The sequence below is a fragment of the Ictalurus furcatus genome, chromosome 12 (genome assembly GCF_023375685.1).
Source record: "Ictalurus furcatus strain D&B chromosome 12, Billie_1.0, whole genome shotgun sequence".
In the NCBI taxonomy this organism is placed as follows: Eukaryota; Metazoa; Chordata; class Actinopteri; order Siluriformes; family Ictaluridae; genus Ictalurus; species Ictalurus furcatus.
This window is the reverse complement of record NC_071266.1, coordinates 14,097,179-14,112,684: the sequence shown is the minus strand read 5'-3', so window position 1 is coordinate 14,112,684 and position 15,506 is coordinate 14,097,179. Positions and strand designations below refer to the sequence as shown.

The 15,506-nt window shown below is 40.4% G+C and overlaps 1 protein-coding gene across 1 annotated transcript; it reads right to left on the bottom strand.

Moving 5' to 3' along the window:
• Window positions 1-612: 612 nt before the first annotated feature.
• On the bottom strand, window positions 613-6,532 carry npvf (neuropeptide VF precursor). Its single transcript, XM_053638954.1, has 3 exons — window positions 6,144-6,532; window positions 2,748-3,142; window positions 613-700 (listed from the first exon to the last, which is right to left on the bottom strand). The coding sequence occupies exons 1-3, from the start codon at window positions 6,300-6,302 to the stop codon at window positions 613-615; spliced, it is 642 nt and encodes a 213-aa protein (XP_053494929.1). The 5' UTR covers window positions 6,303-6,532.
• Between the last annotated feature and the right edge of the window lie 8,974 nt (window positions 6,533-15,506).

The following is a 15,506-nucleotide window of genomic DNA, read 5'->3' as shown; positions in this document are numbered from 1 at the left end:
TAGTGAAAAATGTCAATGTTATCTGTCATTTGATAGAGTATATATATATATATATATATATATATGTGTGTGTGTGTGTGTGTGTGTGTATGTACACACACACACACACACACACACTATGACCTCTGGGGGCAGGTTCACTCCCATCAACTGCTGAAGTGCCTGCAACCTCAGTGTAAACCTGTAAGTCAAACTTGGTTTCACAAGCTCAAGGAAAAAAGCTCTAAAAATATCTGTGAGATGTACTGAAATGAAACAATTCTTCAAATAATTTTATTTATTTATTTATTTATTTTCATTTTAGCCACTCTCACTTATGTTTTGCCAAAAATATGTTTGCTGTTATTTATTTATTTTTCATTAATTTATTTATTAATTATAGAATCTTTATTTACTCATTTCTAATTATTGAGTGCATTATTTATTATATGACACTGTCCATGATGCTGACAGCTGCTGTACATATAGTCACTCAAGAAGACATTTCTAAATTTACTTTTCATCACATCACAAGTGGACACATATATGTGCAAATATATACAGACTTTAAGAAAAGAGATGAAACATGCACAGAATTTTGAAGACACATTTGTTTGTTTGTTAGAGATTTCTTTAGATTTCTAAGTCAATGTATGTTTTACTCTTTAAAGCTTTATCTTCCTTTTCAACCATTTCAGTCATGTAGTCATGGTCTGGTGTCCTGTGGGAGAAATTAGTTAAGACAGTTAGATACAGAACAACAATGGCAGTAAATTTCTAGAGAAATGATAGTAAATTTGAAATAAAAAGTATACCCAATTGAAGACTTTCAAATTCCTGTCCAAAACTGCTCTTTTTAAGAAATTATAATTTCTAGATAAAGTATTAAATACTGAATAAATATTTAAGTTTGTATTTTTATACCTTATTGTGAAACAATAATTTGTAATTTACGAACAAGCCAGAAGTTTGATCTGGCTCTTTTCAGTGAGAATTCAGAGCCTTTTTTTGAGCTATTAAGCTTTTGAGCATATGAGCATTTTTTTTTCCCCTGTAAGGATCCATTGCACTGCTGTTTGTTGAAGATATGCTGTACGTAGTCAGTGTATTTTAGGAGGCAATCACTTATGAGTACAAATGGAAATAAATCTTCCTAATGAAGCACGGACAGAACATGCAAAAAGGCTTTAGGGCAGAGATGCTTACAGTATTAGTCATTATTTAAATAGATTTCAGGTGATGCAATGCAAAAGTAATATTAAATTTGTAATATAGCCTATTGTATTTGTTTATTAGAAAGCAGAGTAAGCTTTCATGCGCCAATTTCAGCCATAGTTGATTGCGGTCTCATGGTCCTTATTTGCATGGACCGTCCACGTTCTTGGGCAAGGCCCAAGGTCCACAAGACCATAGGGTATACAGTATATGGCCAAAAATATGTGGACACCCAGCTAGGGGTTAAGTTCAGGGCTCTATGGAGGCAGCGTTCTTCAACACCAACTTTGGCAGATGATGTCTTCATGGAGCTTGCTTTGTGCACAGGGGCAATGTCATGCTGGAACAGGTTTGGGCCTCTTCGTTCCAGTGATTGGAAATCTTACTGTTACAGCATACAAAGACATTCTAGACAACTGTGTGTTTCCAACTTTGTGGCAACAGTTTAGGGAAGAAGCACGTATCAGGTGTCCACATACTTTTGGCCACTTTTGTAACATTTGACATTTGCTTTGAGTGCTCATGAGTGCCCTCTATGCATTCTTCAGTGTCTTTTGCTACTTTATTTAGCTGTTTATTATGATCAAATACCTCATTTAAATTATTACATAATTAATGACCGCAGTCTAAGTACAAATGATTTTATATGGAGGTACTCCTGGCAAATAGCTGAATTTACCAGTGTTTGGGGCGGCTGTGGCTCAGGTGGTAGTTGTCCATTTATTATAGGGTTGGCAGTTCAATTCCCAGCCCACATGTGTCCTTGGGCAAGATACTGAACCCCAAGTTGCTCCCGATTACAGGCTAGCGCCTTGCATGGTAGCTCTGCTGCCATTGGTGTGTGTGTGTGTGTGTGTATGAGTGACTGTGAAACAGTGTAAAGCACTTTGTAGAAGCACTAAGGTTAAAAAGTGCTATATAAGTACAGACCATTTACCATTTACGTCATTTGAATTTGCCAGTGTGATGTTGTGCATCATATTGTAACCAATTATTTCTGGCTTGGAGCTCACTGAAACAGTCATCTTGAGCGTTTGTGTGAGTAATGAGTGTGTAAGGCTCTGTTGGTATTGCTGAATAGTGATACATCATGAAAGCAGTGTGCTAAATAGAACAAGCAAAATACAGGAATGTGATGAAGTCTTGAGGACTTTAAGGTCCTAAAAGGTCCTTTTACACCCTCAAGCCCTTACCTGTGCACAGCAGGTAAGTACTAGGCTAAGTAGTATTAAGTACTAAGTAGTATTACTAGAACAAGGTCTTGGCAGAGGATTGCAGGGTGCCACTGAGATAGGGTTACTGTAAAACCAGAAATTTCATCAGTAAGTGCCACTGAGTTTGCATAATTGATTGCTTACAGGTCCAGAACTATAAACAGTCTTTGTAATTATATGCACTTGAATGTGAATTGGAAATAAATGAATATTTCCATAAATCTTTATTAAGTTATACTTTCAACCACTATTTTACCTTTTTTTTTCTAAATATATTAATATTTTTACATAGCCATGAAATTCCATAGAAATATTTGATTGCTAACAATTGAACCTTACCTAAGTGATGGCATCTTATGGGTGTGTACAAACACAGCTCCTGCGTGAAATGAATCACCAACCAAAAGGTTTCTCTTGCCAAATCTCTGTGGGAGTGTGGCTGAAGGTGGGCTCTCACTGCGGCGGCACATTGTACACTGCATACCAGAGGTAGGTTTGGTGCTTTCAGAGCGACCAAACCTTTGTGGTAGGTTGATAGAGGACTTGGGCATCCGTAGCATATGTGCAGAGCCACGGCCAAAGCGGAGAGGCAGGTTGGCATGCGTATGCACTGATTTTGACAAGAGTGGGTGTAGGCGAAGGATGGTAGGTGAGTTTACTCTGCTGCTGCTGGCTGGAGCCATGTTCAGTGTGGAGTCCTCCATTTCCAGACTCCGGGGAAGATCTTCATTGCTCTTTAAAGATGTGGACATACAAGGTGAGTATTGGGGGATAATAGATAACGGACATTTTTGTGTTTATTTAGTTTACCTTATTGGTGTAAATTGACCATGTTGGTCACTGATGAACAAAAGTGAACGAATAACACAACACAATACAACACAACATAACATAATAGTGACATGAAAGGCCAAAAGGTTTACATTTTACTACATAACAAGCATGTTTTACTTTTATATGTAAACAGTGTAAAATGTATGCCTTAAATTACATTTGACAATGCTGTAAAGAACACCACAAGCATCATTAAAACATTTGTACATTTCAGCGTTCTGGAGTAATTTCAATTATTCTATAATAGCAGTACCTTTATGCCACTGATGAACTAGGTCAGACAAAGCCAGTTGATAAATGAGTGTTTCTATTAGGTTATACAATTGTATAAGTATTTTTCAGTATTTAACCATTTTCTTCATTTTAAAATGACCAATTCCAATCATCGGTCATGGTGTAGGAGCAGGGTGTTTGAACTAGTGGTTAGACAGTCGAATCTATCTTGGCTTTTGACTTTTTCTACTATTCTAATGGATACTGAAAAACTTTGCACATAAATATCATCACACAACTGTTACGATAAAGATGCCAATGATGATAATGATTATTATTATTTTTTATTATTATTAGAATTTGTCATAAAATAACCAGGAAACAGGTCACACCTGGCCATGAAACTGCAAAATCAGCCAATTGTCCATTTACTGTGAAAATGTAGGGACAAAAAAAATGGCTGTAATTCCTAAACGGTTAATGCAATATTTTTTGTAAAACCCCTTAAATTAAAGCTGACGGTCTACACTTCAATCACATCTTGATTGCTTCATTTCAAATCCATTGTAGTGGTGTACAGAGGCAAAATTAAGAAAATTGTGTCACTGTCCAAAGACTTTCTTTCTTTCTTTCTTTCTTTCTTTCTTTCTTTCTTCATCTCTTAATCTTTTCTTAGACTAATCACTTAGTCTTTTTTATGTCTTTCACCTTGGTCTTTAAAATTCCTCTTTGTCTGACCTCTCCCCTTGCAGAACAGATCTGTTTGTAACTGTGTACACTCCTATAACTCTAGTTATGTGTTACGATTTACTATATAATAAACTGAAAGATTAAGGGGTTAATTCATTACCAAAGTACCAAATAAGCCATATTAATTGAACAAACTGTCTTGGTGCAAGATAGGGTCATGTTTGATTATATGGTTATATTTGATGGTGTGTATTTTGTGAACAATTATGAATGGCTGTTTTAGAAAATTTACATCAGACATATTACAAAGAGTGTGAAGAAGCTTTTTCTAAAGTTTCTGGAGCATTTATCAAATCTGTCCCACATTAATTAATTCTTTAAATTATTAATGAATTCACCCGGTATGAATATAGGTGTGGACTAACTATAAGTGAGAATGATTGAATTGGTTAAATAAAATGTGAAAGATGGCAACAGAAATGCTGAGTGTCTTTCAAGAAAAAAAGGTCTAGAGACATAACTTTCCAAGTGTTTGCGAAATGAAAAAGTAGAAAAAATATTTCAAAAACTGCTGATCTCTTGGGATTTTCACACAGAATAGTCTCTAGAGTTTAATAGTAATGGTTCAATAGTTTCTAGAGGTGCAAAAAACAAAAAACTTTGAATGAGCGACAGTTCTGTGGGTGGAAATGCCTTGTTGATGCGAAAGGTCAGAGGAAAATGGCCTGCTATAGTAGACAAAGAGAACCTAATTAAACAAATGAGACAATATTATACTTGGTCATTTATTTATAGAGGAAAATGATCCACTATTACATATCTGTGAGTGGCAAAAGTATGTGAACCTCTAGAAATAGCAATTAATTTGAAGGTGAAATTAGAGTCAGGTGTTTTCAATCAATGAGATGACAATCAGGTGTGAGTGAGCACCCTGTTATATTTAAAGAACATTGATCTATCAAAGTCTGCTCTTCACAACACATGTTTGTGGAAGTGTATCAAGGCATGAACAAAGGAAATTCCTGAGGACCTCAGAAAAAAAAAAATCCACAGTCAGACATGTTGAGTACAAGTGGAGGAAATTCAAGACCATTGTTACCCTCTTCAGGAGTGGTTGACCAACAAAGATCACTCCAAGAACAAGATGTCTTATAGTCTGCAAGATCACAAAGGAACCCTGAGTAACTTCTAAGCAACTAAAGGCCTCTCTCACATTGGCTAATGTAAATGTTCATGAGTCCACCATCAGGAGAACACTTAACAACAATGGTGTGCATGGCAGGGTTACAAGGAGAAAACCACTGCTCTTCAAAAAGAACATTGCTGCTTGTCTGTAGTTCGCTAAAGCTCACGTGGACAAGCCAGGATGCTAGTGGAAAAATATTTTGTGGGTGGATGAGACCAAAATAAAACATTTTGGTTTAAATGAGAAGCATTTTGGTTTAAATGAGAACCTGAACCATATGGTTTAATCCCTGGCATTTTCCCTCGCTCTCTTTTTGTCTGTATCAAAATTCTTTATCTGTTTACTCTGGTTTAATCTGATATATCTTATGTTTGGAATAAGTAACCTTATTAGTAAACTTCTTCAACTGTTTCATACACTTATTTTATAGCTTTTAAAGGCTTTAAACACCTTCAAAATCTATCGATGTTTCCTAAGACTGTTGTAAATAATTCTGACTTATTCTAATTACTCTGAACACTGCATTCTTCATCAAAACAAACCATTTCAACTTTTTCAAACATATAAGTCCACACACAGATGTTAGTGTTTAAGCCAAAATAGCAAATTTACTATACTAATATGAAATTAATCAATCAATAGAAATTATTTAAGAAGGTTCTATTACAAACATTAATATGATATATTTTAATCTTTGATAACTTTTTGGAGCATTCCAACAGCATTTGAGTCTAAAGTGCAAACAACTAGACCCACTTGTGTGTGTGTTTTTTAATACTTTTATATTATAATCTATGCAAAGATTTACTTACCTTTAAAAATATTCTTCTTGTAACTGTGTTGATGTTGTTGTTGCCAGCAAGTGGAAGTTTGACAGTAGTAACATCTTGAAAGACCAAACTACTTAGGATGCCTAGTGTTAGAGACAATGCAGAGCAAGACATCTTCCAATCTTTGTCAGGATCCAACATATTCCAGACTATTTATACACACACACACACACACACACACACAGATTCCATACAGGACACTTACACAATAGCCGGCTTAATACAGGAAATTTGTAAGCAGTACCATTTCTTGCATTCACTAATTGCATTTTTTGCTGCATCATAGCAACTAGAGACAGGAGGTAGGAATTGAAGGTTTTTTTTAGACTGCTTTATAATTCTTTAGGGGGGTAATTTTACTATACAGTATAGACAGGCAAAGAGTGATTTCCCTTTTTGAATCTCAGTTCCTCTTATGCTTTCTTCCTTCCTACAAGAGTTTTCCCCTTGCCATTATCACCTTCAACTTCGTCATTAATATTTCTGTAAAGTAGGGATGCACCGAAATGAAAATTCTTGGCCGAAGCCAAAACCGAATATAATGGAAAAATATTTCTGTAAAGTAGGGATGCACCGAAATGAAAATTCTTGGCCGAAGCCAAAACCAAATATAATGGAAAACTTGGCCGAAAGCCGAAGGCCGAATACCGAACACGTTTTTTCGCGTTTTTTCTTTATTTTGCCATTTTTTCACCATTGCATAAATTAAATTATGAAAATGTGCTTTTTACTATTTTGTCTTGCTTTTCAAAGAAAAAAAATCAATTACAAAAACTACAATTTCAAAATATTTATTTAACACTGAACATTTTTTTTTATTCCAGCAGGCATAGGCTACCAACAAGGCACAATATAACTTTAAATAAATAAATGAGTAAAATAAAAATATTTTTATGTGGTCATCTTTGAGCCCCCTCTACGGGAACCGTCACCTTATCGTGGTGGAGAGGTTTGTGTGTCCCTATGAACCTGAGGGCTGTGTTGTCTGGAGCCTTGTGCTCCTGGTATAGTCTCTCAAGGCAAAGTGGTCTCAGAGGAGGGGCCAGACTAAGAATGGTTCCAAAACCCCTCATGGAAAAGATAAAGAGAGGAGGAGTTACCCTGCCCGGAGGAAGCCCGGGGCCACCGTCTGGAGCCAGGCCCAGAGGGAGGGCCCGACTGCGAGCGCCTGGTGGCTGGGTTTGCCACGGAGCCCAGCCGGGCAAAGCCCGAAAAAGCAATGTGGCATCCATCCTATGGGCCCACCACTCAGGGGGTGAACCGTGGGGGTCGGGTGCGCTGCTACATGGGTGGCAGTGAAGGTCAGGAGCCTCGATGGACCACACTCGGGTGGCAGAGGCTGGCTCTGGGGATGTGGAACGTCAACTCTCTGTGGGGGAAGGAACTGGCACTTGTGCGGGAGGTGGAGCGCTACCGGCTAGATCTGGTGGGGCTTACATCTACTCACAGTCTTGGGTCTGGAACCGTACTCCTGGATAGGGGATGGACTTTATTCTACTCTGGAGTTGACCAGGGTGCGAGGCGCCAGGTGGGTGTGGGGATACTCACAAGTCCTCCGGCTGAGCGCTGTTATGTTGGAGTTTACACCGGTGGATGAGAGGGTCGCCTCCTTACGCCTACGAGTTGTGGGGGGGGGGAACTCTGACTGTTGTATGTGCATATGCACCGAACACCAGTTCAGAGTACTCTGCCTTCTTGGAGACCCCGAACAGAGTCCTGTATGGGGAACCAGTAGGGGACTCCATAGTTCTGCTGGGGGACTTCAACACGCGCGTAGGCAATGATGGAGATGGAGAGGCGTGATTGGGAGGAATGGCCTCCCTGATCTAAACCCGAGCAGGCATTTGTTATTGGACTTCTGTGCTAGTCATGGACTGTCTATAACGAATACCATGTTTGAACATAAGGAGGCTCATAAGTATATGTGGTACCAGAGCACCCTAGGCCGAAGGTCTATGATCGATTTTGTAATCGTATCATCTGATCTGAGGCCGCATGTTCTGGACACTCGGGTGAAGAGAGGGGCGGAGCTGTCAACTGATCACCATCTGGTGGTGAGTTGGATCAAGGGGTGGGGGAAGACTCTGGACAGACCTGGAAAGCCCAAACGGGTAGTGCGGGTGAACTGGGAACGTCTGGAGGAGGCCCCTGTCTGTGAGATCTTCAACTCACACCTCCGGCGGAATTTTTCTGGCATCCCTGTGGAGGTTGGGGGCATTGAACCCGAGTGGGCAATGTTCAAAGCCTCCATTGCTGAAGCTGTGGCGGAGAGCTGTGGTCTCAAGGTCTTAGGTGCCTCAAGGGGCGGTAACCCTCGAACACCATGGTGGACACCGGTGGTCAGGGAAGCCGTCCGACTGAAGAAGGAGGCCTTCCGGGATGTGTTATCCCGGGGGACTCCAGAGGCAGTTGCAAGGTACCGACAGGCCTGAAGGGCTGCAGCTTCTGCCGTGAAAGAAGCAAAGCAGTGGGTGTGGGAGAAGTTCGGAGAGGACATGGAGAAGGACTTTCGTTTGGCACCAAGGTGTTTCTGGAAAACCATCCGCCACCTCAGGAAGGGGAAACGGGGAACCATCCAAGCTGTGTACAGTAAGGATGGGACGCTGTTGACCTCAACTGAGGAAGTAATTGCACGGTGGAAGGAACACTTTGAGGAACTCCTGAATCTGACTAACACACCCTCTCTGGTAGAGGCAGAGGTGGAGGCTGATGGGGGATCATCGTCAATTTCCGTGGTGGAGGTTACTGAGGTAGTCAATCAACTACACAGTGGAAAAGCCCCGGGGATTGATGAGATCCATCCAGAAATGCTGAAAGCTCTGGGTGTGGAGGGGATGTCTTGGATTACATGCCTCTTTAACATTGCGTGGAAGTCAGGGACAGTGCCCAAGGAGTGGCAGACCGGGGTGGTGGTTCCCCTGTTTAAAAAGGGGGACCAGAGAGTGTGCGCCAATTATAGGGGTATCACACTTCTCAGCCTCCCTGGTAAAGTCTACTCCAAGGTGCTGGAATGGAGGGTTCGGCCGATAGTCAAACCTCGGATTGAGGAGGAACAATGCAGATTCTGTCCCGGTCGTGGAACAACAGACCAGCTCTTTACTCTCGCAAGGATCTTGGAGGGGGCCTGGGAGTATGCCCATCCGGTCTACATGTGTTTTGTGGATCTGGAGAAGGCGTATGACCGGGTCCCCAGGGGTCTACTGTGGGAGGTGCTGAGGGAGTATGGGGTGAAGGGTTCCCTTTTTAGGGCTATCCAATTGCTGTACGCCCAAAGCGAGAGTTGTGTCCGGATGCTCGGCAAAAAGTCAGACTTGTTCCAGGTGGGGGTTGGTCTCAGCCAGGGCTGCGCTTTGTCACCAATCCTGTTTGCAATATTCATGGACAGGATATAGAGGCATAGTCGTGGTGGGGAGGGGTTGCGGTTTGGTGACCTGAGGATCTCATCATTGCTTTTTGCAGATGATGTGGTCCTGATGGCATCATTGGTCCGTGACCTCCAGCACTTACTGGATCGGTTTGCAGCCGAGTGCGAAGCGGCTGGGATGAGGATTAGCACCTCTAAATCTGAGGCCATGGCTCTCAGCAGGAAACCGATGGAGTGCCTAATCCGGGTAGGGAGTGAGAACATAACCCAAGTGAAGGAGTTCAAGTACCTTGGGGTCTTGTTCACGAGTGAGGGGACATTGGAGCGGGAGATTGGCCGAAGAATCGGAGCAGCGGGAGCGGTATTGCAATAGCTTCACCGCACCATTGTGACGAAAAGAGAGCTGAGCTGGAAGGCAAAACTCTCGATCTACCGGGCAATTTCCATTCCTACACTCACCTATGGTCATGAAGGTTGGGTAGTGACCGAAAGAACTAGATCGCGGGTACAAGCGGCCGAAATGGGTTTTCTCAGGAGGGTGGCTGGCCTCTCCCTTAGAGATAGGGTGAGAAGCTCGGCTATCCGAGAGGAACTCAGAGTAGAGCCGCTGCTCCTTTGCGTTGAAAGAAGCCAGTTGAGGTGGTTCGGGCACCTGGTAAGGATGTCCCCTGGGCGCCTCCCTAGGGAGGTGTTCCAGGCACGTCCAGCCGGGAGGAGACCTCAGGGAAGACCCAGGACTAGGTGGAGAGACTATATTTCCACACTGGCCTGGGAACGCCTCGGGATCCCCCAGTCAGAGCTGGTTAATGTGGCTTGGGAAAGGGAAGTTTGGGGTCCCTTGCTGGAGCTGCTACCCCCGCGACCCGATTACGGATAAGCGGATGAGGATGGATGGATGGATGGATCTTTGAGCCCCCCTTGAATAGCCTATGTTAGGCCTATAACTGACTGCTGAAAGAATGTAACAGTCTGTAGCCTACAACTAAAAAGTGCATTAAAAAGTGCATTGACAAGAGTGCAAAAAATGGTTCTATTCGGTTATCTACGACTGATTATATTTCGGATATATACCACTCGCGTCCCTGTACACCTCGCGGAGTATTATAGTAGATATAGTATAGTTAGATACGTTGCTAATGTTATGTTCCTTGATAGATTTAGTTAGTTTAAACTATAGATTAGTTCATTTAGTCCCCGCTGGTTTTTCCGCTCACAGTCCATAGTACTAGTTCATGTTTCTTGTTTTGACGCTGTTTTCTGTGATCGCAACTTTGATTCCTGCTTTGCCCCGTTTATGCCTGTTTGAAGATCGCCTGACCCTTTGCCTGTCTTGACTACGTTTTTTGGATTACGATTTTGATTTGTCTGCCTGCCCTTAAATAAATACGTCTTTACCTGCTTCCGTACTCTACTCCCTTACGTCTCGCGACATGACAGAAACATGCTCTGGAACAGAAACAAAACAAACGCACGTGTCCACAGTAAACATCCGAAGAGTAGGTAGCTCGTGCACGTAGCTCGTGCATGCGGGCGCCCCCTCATCGAGGTCGTGACATTTGTGTGTCTCACTCTGGTTGCTAGGCTATTTGGTCGCGTCATCAAACACGTCATTGTTCGGCAACCGAAATTATTCAGACGAAATAGCAAAAAAAGCACTTTCGTTGTTCGGCCGAATAATTTCGGTTGCTGAACATTCGGTGCATCCCTACTGTAAAGCCATTCCAAAACATAGATCTTCTACTTTTGAAGCCAATCATTTGTTGACTTGGACTTGTTATTTGGGACATTATTTTGCTGGAAGTTGGAATTTTTCTTCATTTTCAGGTGTCTAACAGAGGCTTGCAAGTTTTGTGTCAAAATATATTTGTATTTGGAGCTATCCATGATTCACTCTATCTTGACTAGTGTCCCAGTCCCAGCTGAAGAGAAGCAGCCCCACATGCAGCTACCACCATGCTTTACTGTTCGTATGATATCCTTTGGGTGACAAGCTGTTTTGTTTTTGTGACCTTTTGAGACACTCCTTTAATGGTGCTGTAGGTCTCTTATGGCAGTCGCCCTGATTTTTCTAACATTACTCCGTGTCCTTTCATCAATTTTGAATGGACATCCTGTTCTTGGCAATATCATTGTGGAGCCCCATTTTCTCCACTTGTTGATGATAGCCTTCACAGTATTCCACGGTTCATATAATGTTTTGGAAATTCTTTGTACCCCTCTCCCAATTGATACCTTTCGACAATAAGATCCCATATATGCTTTGAGAGCTCTTTGCTGAAAATGGCTTCAGAAGTCAGATGAAACCAAGATTTCCAGAAAGAAACAGCTGATCTTTATTTGGGGCAGAGTTTGCGTTAGCTGGTAATTGTTGGACACTGTCTGGTAAAAATATTAACACAAAGTATCTGCAACTCCTTTAGTTGATGCCACAATTATATAGCATGATGCCATTCCAGTGATGACAGCACTTTGCTGCCATGGAGCTTTAACTTTTCTGACAGTTTTCAAAGTCTTAATCCATGACTGCAGTGAGTTATATTCCGAGTGGGCCACATTGGCAAAAGTTGTCTGCATCATTCCAGTCTCTAGCATGACCACAGAGCAAGGCTTCTCACTGCGGAATCTCATTAAAACAGCCTTGCGTAGCCACTGCCAGAAGGAGAAGGTCACCAGGCTGATGCGCATCTCAAGCTACAGAGAAACACTGGACACATTTGATTTCACTTTGGCAGCAGAACGCTTCTATGGCATGAAAATAGTCATAAAAACAAAGAGAAACAAATTTCTCTTGGTTTTTTCTTTTTCTTTTTTGTTCCATTAAACGTTTCTGAAAAAACATTAATTGCAAGCACTGAGTATACTGCTTTAGGCCTAAAAACCTAACAAAGGCTTACATTTTTTTTTTCCATGTTTGTCCTTCAGGTTATTGTAACCTAAATTAAATTCTGCTATTAGGACAATTGCCTTTGGGATATCTATATACAGTATATCTATAAAATTAGCACTTAAATAAGTGAACCCAGAAAGGCTAAATATAAGTGGCCAGAATATTGCACAAGAGATTACAACAAATAAATGGAAGCACACCAAGAACGAGGGTTAGATAGGTATTAGGCTAATTAAGACAGCTATTGACTCAAGTCTTCTCTATCATGCACACACAGAATAAACAATTATTAATGAGGGTAGATGATGGTGTTTGATCTGCAGCTGTAATCCAATGAAAGAAGAAGACACCCACATTATTGGACTAATTAACACACCAGCATTCAGAATAATATAGGTGAATATGCTCTGATGTTTGTTCACCAAATGGAGTACCTCTCTGACGCAGTGGAGGACACTGAGTCAACCCTATCAACAGAGTGGTATTTTGATTCAACTATTTTCTAATTGCAGTTTGTGCTATGTAAATATTGGCCCTTGCATTCTCCAGATATCATTTGAGTCAATGGACAGCAAGCTTACTTGGTTACTTGATTAATTAGCTGTCCTTTTATATTTCATTTACAAATATCATAATACATTTTTAAATACATAGTTATGGTTAACTAATGAAATAAAATGTATATTTATAATGAAATTGCTCATTTATAATTAGCGATTGTATTACACTTTTTCAGGTTACCTGCACTACTCTATGATGCTCTGCATCACTATAAAGCAATATATTAACTTTGAAAATAAAATATTTAAACATTTAATTTTACCATTTATATTATATATTATTTTATCTATTATATATTATTTTGTTATTTATTTTAGCTATCTATGTTGTAACACAATAGCAATTAGAAGTAATACTAAATGATAATGCTAATAAATGCCAGAAAATTATGACTACTAATACAAGAAAGCAGAGTTAACGAGATCCAGGTGCAAATGATCAGAGGACAATGCCAAAACCAAGCCTGAAGCAGGACTACCTTGATGGCATACATTACATTATATTACATTTAGTCATTTGGCAATGCATTTATTTATTGCAATTTACTGGTTAGAAAAACAAATGGTCTGCAATGGCAAACCAGAAACTATTCCTGATACAATGTTTCTTAAAAACACAATGTTTCTTTAAACTATTACTGTATCTGTACATGTTTAGAACTCAATTGATTCTTATTTTGTAAAAGTAAACTACAATAAATTTGTGTAATATATTGGTAAAAATATTTATTTTATCAACATATGAAAAATATAGCCAAAGCATATATAATTTTTTTTCTGCACAAGATATTTGGGGTCAGCTTGTATGATCACCAGTTGTAGCTGGTGGTGGTTAGATGGGAGATCTATCAATAGTTCGACAAGTAAACTATTATATCCTGAGGTCTCACTGATAACAACAACAACAATAATAATAATAAACACTAAACTTATGGTTCCTATCGTGTAGTTTGTACTTTAATTACACACACACTCTATATCCCTTACAGAGTGACAATGTCAAGATGTGGCATAAAAATGTAAAACCAGAGATATACATTATTCCTCTGCAGACAGTGTTAATGCTTTCGGTATTTGGTGTTTTGAGCAGCCTTTGTGTAAAGGCTATGTAAAGTCTTTGAAGAGCCAAAATGCTTTTAAATTGCTTCAGTTATTCTGCACCTTAGACAGGTTTGTTGTCAAGGTTTTGTGCTTGTACTTGAATGTGATCCAGCAACCCAGTTTGAGTTCACTTTCACTGTGTGAATGCTGCAAGACCGAAGTGAAAAGTTTTATTTATTTTATGCCCATTACCCATGTGTACATAATGCACCTTTTGATTTTAGTTATTACATTGTTGCCATTCCTCATACTCTCAAGAGCTCTAATATTTTAAAGAGCTACTTGTAATTGCTCACAGTTATGGATTCAGCTGTACATGACTGGCTTTATTTGCTAGCTTAAATTGTTCTTTCAGTCTACACTCATTCATAAGCCATCCTTTCTTCTAAAAAGTGCAGGGGTGTATCCCATAGTTGTGAATATAAAATACATGATTTAGCTTGACTTGGTTGTGGGAAGGCAGACAAGCACACTCAAAGCAAGAGTACACTGAGGGGATTGCCCAACATCGTCCCAGAATGACAAGTGTTCTGAACCCTTTAGATACCTTATGTTAAACAATTGTTAATGTGAATGCTGATTTATGATAAACAGTTGAGTTTGTTTTAGCTTTAACTTTAAAACAATTGCAGATAATAGTTAGATTTTTATACCATTTAACAGGTTATGTTATGGCTTCAACAACTACTGATTTTTGAGACAATACAATAGACAGGTGTAATCTGGCAGAGCAATTTATTATTCATTTGTCACCATATTAAGAGTGTCTTAAATATAATATACATCCTTTTATTAATCTCATAGGAGTGGGATGTGCTGGGGGGGGGGGGGGGATTTTGGATGATTGAGGTAGAAGGATACTTGCTGGAGTTACTTTTGAACAGGTATGAGGTCATCAATGGCCTGGCCTTTCTCCAATCGCTTCTCCATCTCCACCAGCAGCTTGACTCCATCTACCACTATCTGAACGAGCTCCACCTCAGAGAAGCCCAGCCGGTCAGCAGTAGAGATATCAAACACACCGCCCACTGCAGCAGTGTCCACACCACCTGACACATTGAATACAACATTAGTGCCAGAACAGTCAGCTTATATTCACCGCCAACAGCCTATAGAGGGCAGCACTATGCTTCAGACAAACAGCTTGCAGTCTTGTATTGGTCATTTGTAACATTTACCTGTTCCACACTTCTGCAGGCGTAATCTCTTGACCACCTCCTCAAGTTTGTTGTGCTTGCTCATTTTCGGGAGTTTGACATGCACACCTCCACGCAGCCCTGTACCCAGGTTAGACAGGCAGGTGAGGATATAGCCCAGGTGCTCGTTCCACATGAACGCATGTCTCTTGCTCTTGAACAGCACCTCAATCTGAACAGGGTACGAGTCAATAAGCAGCATTAATTTACAGCACAGTTCATTAGACTCACAGTTTC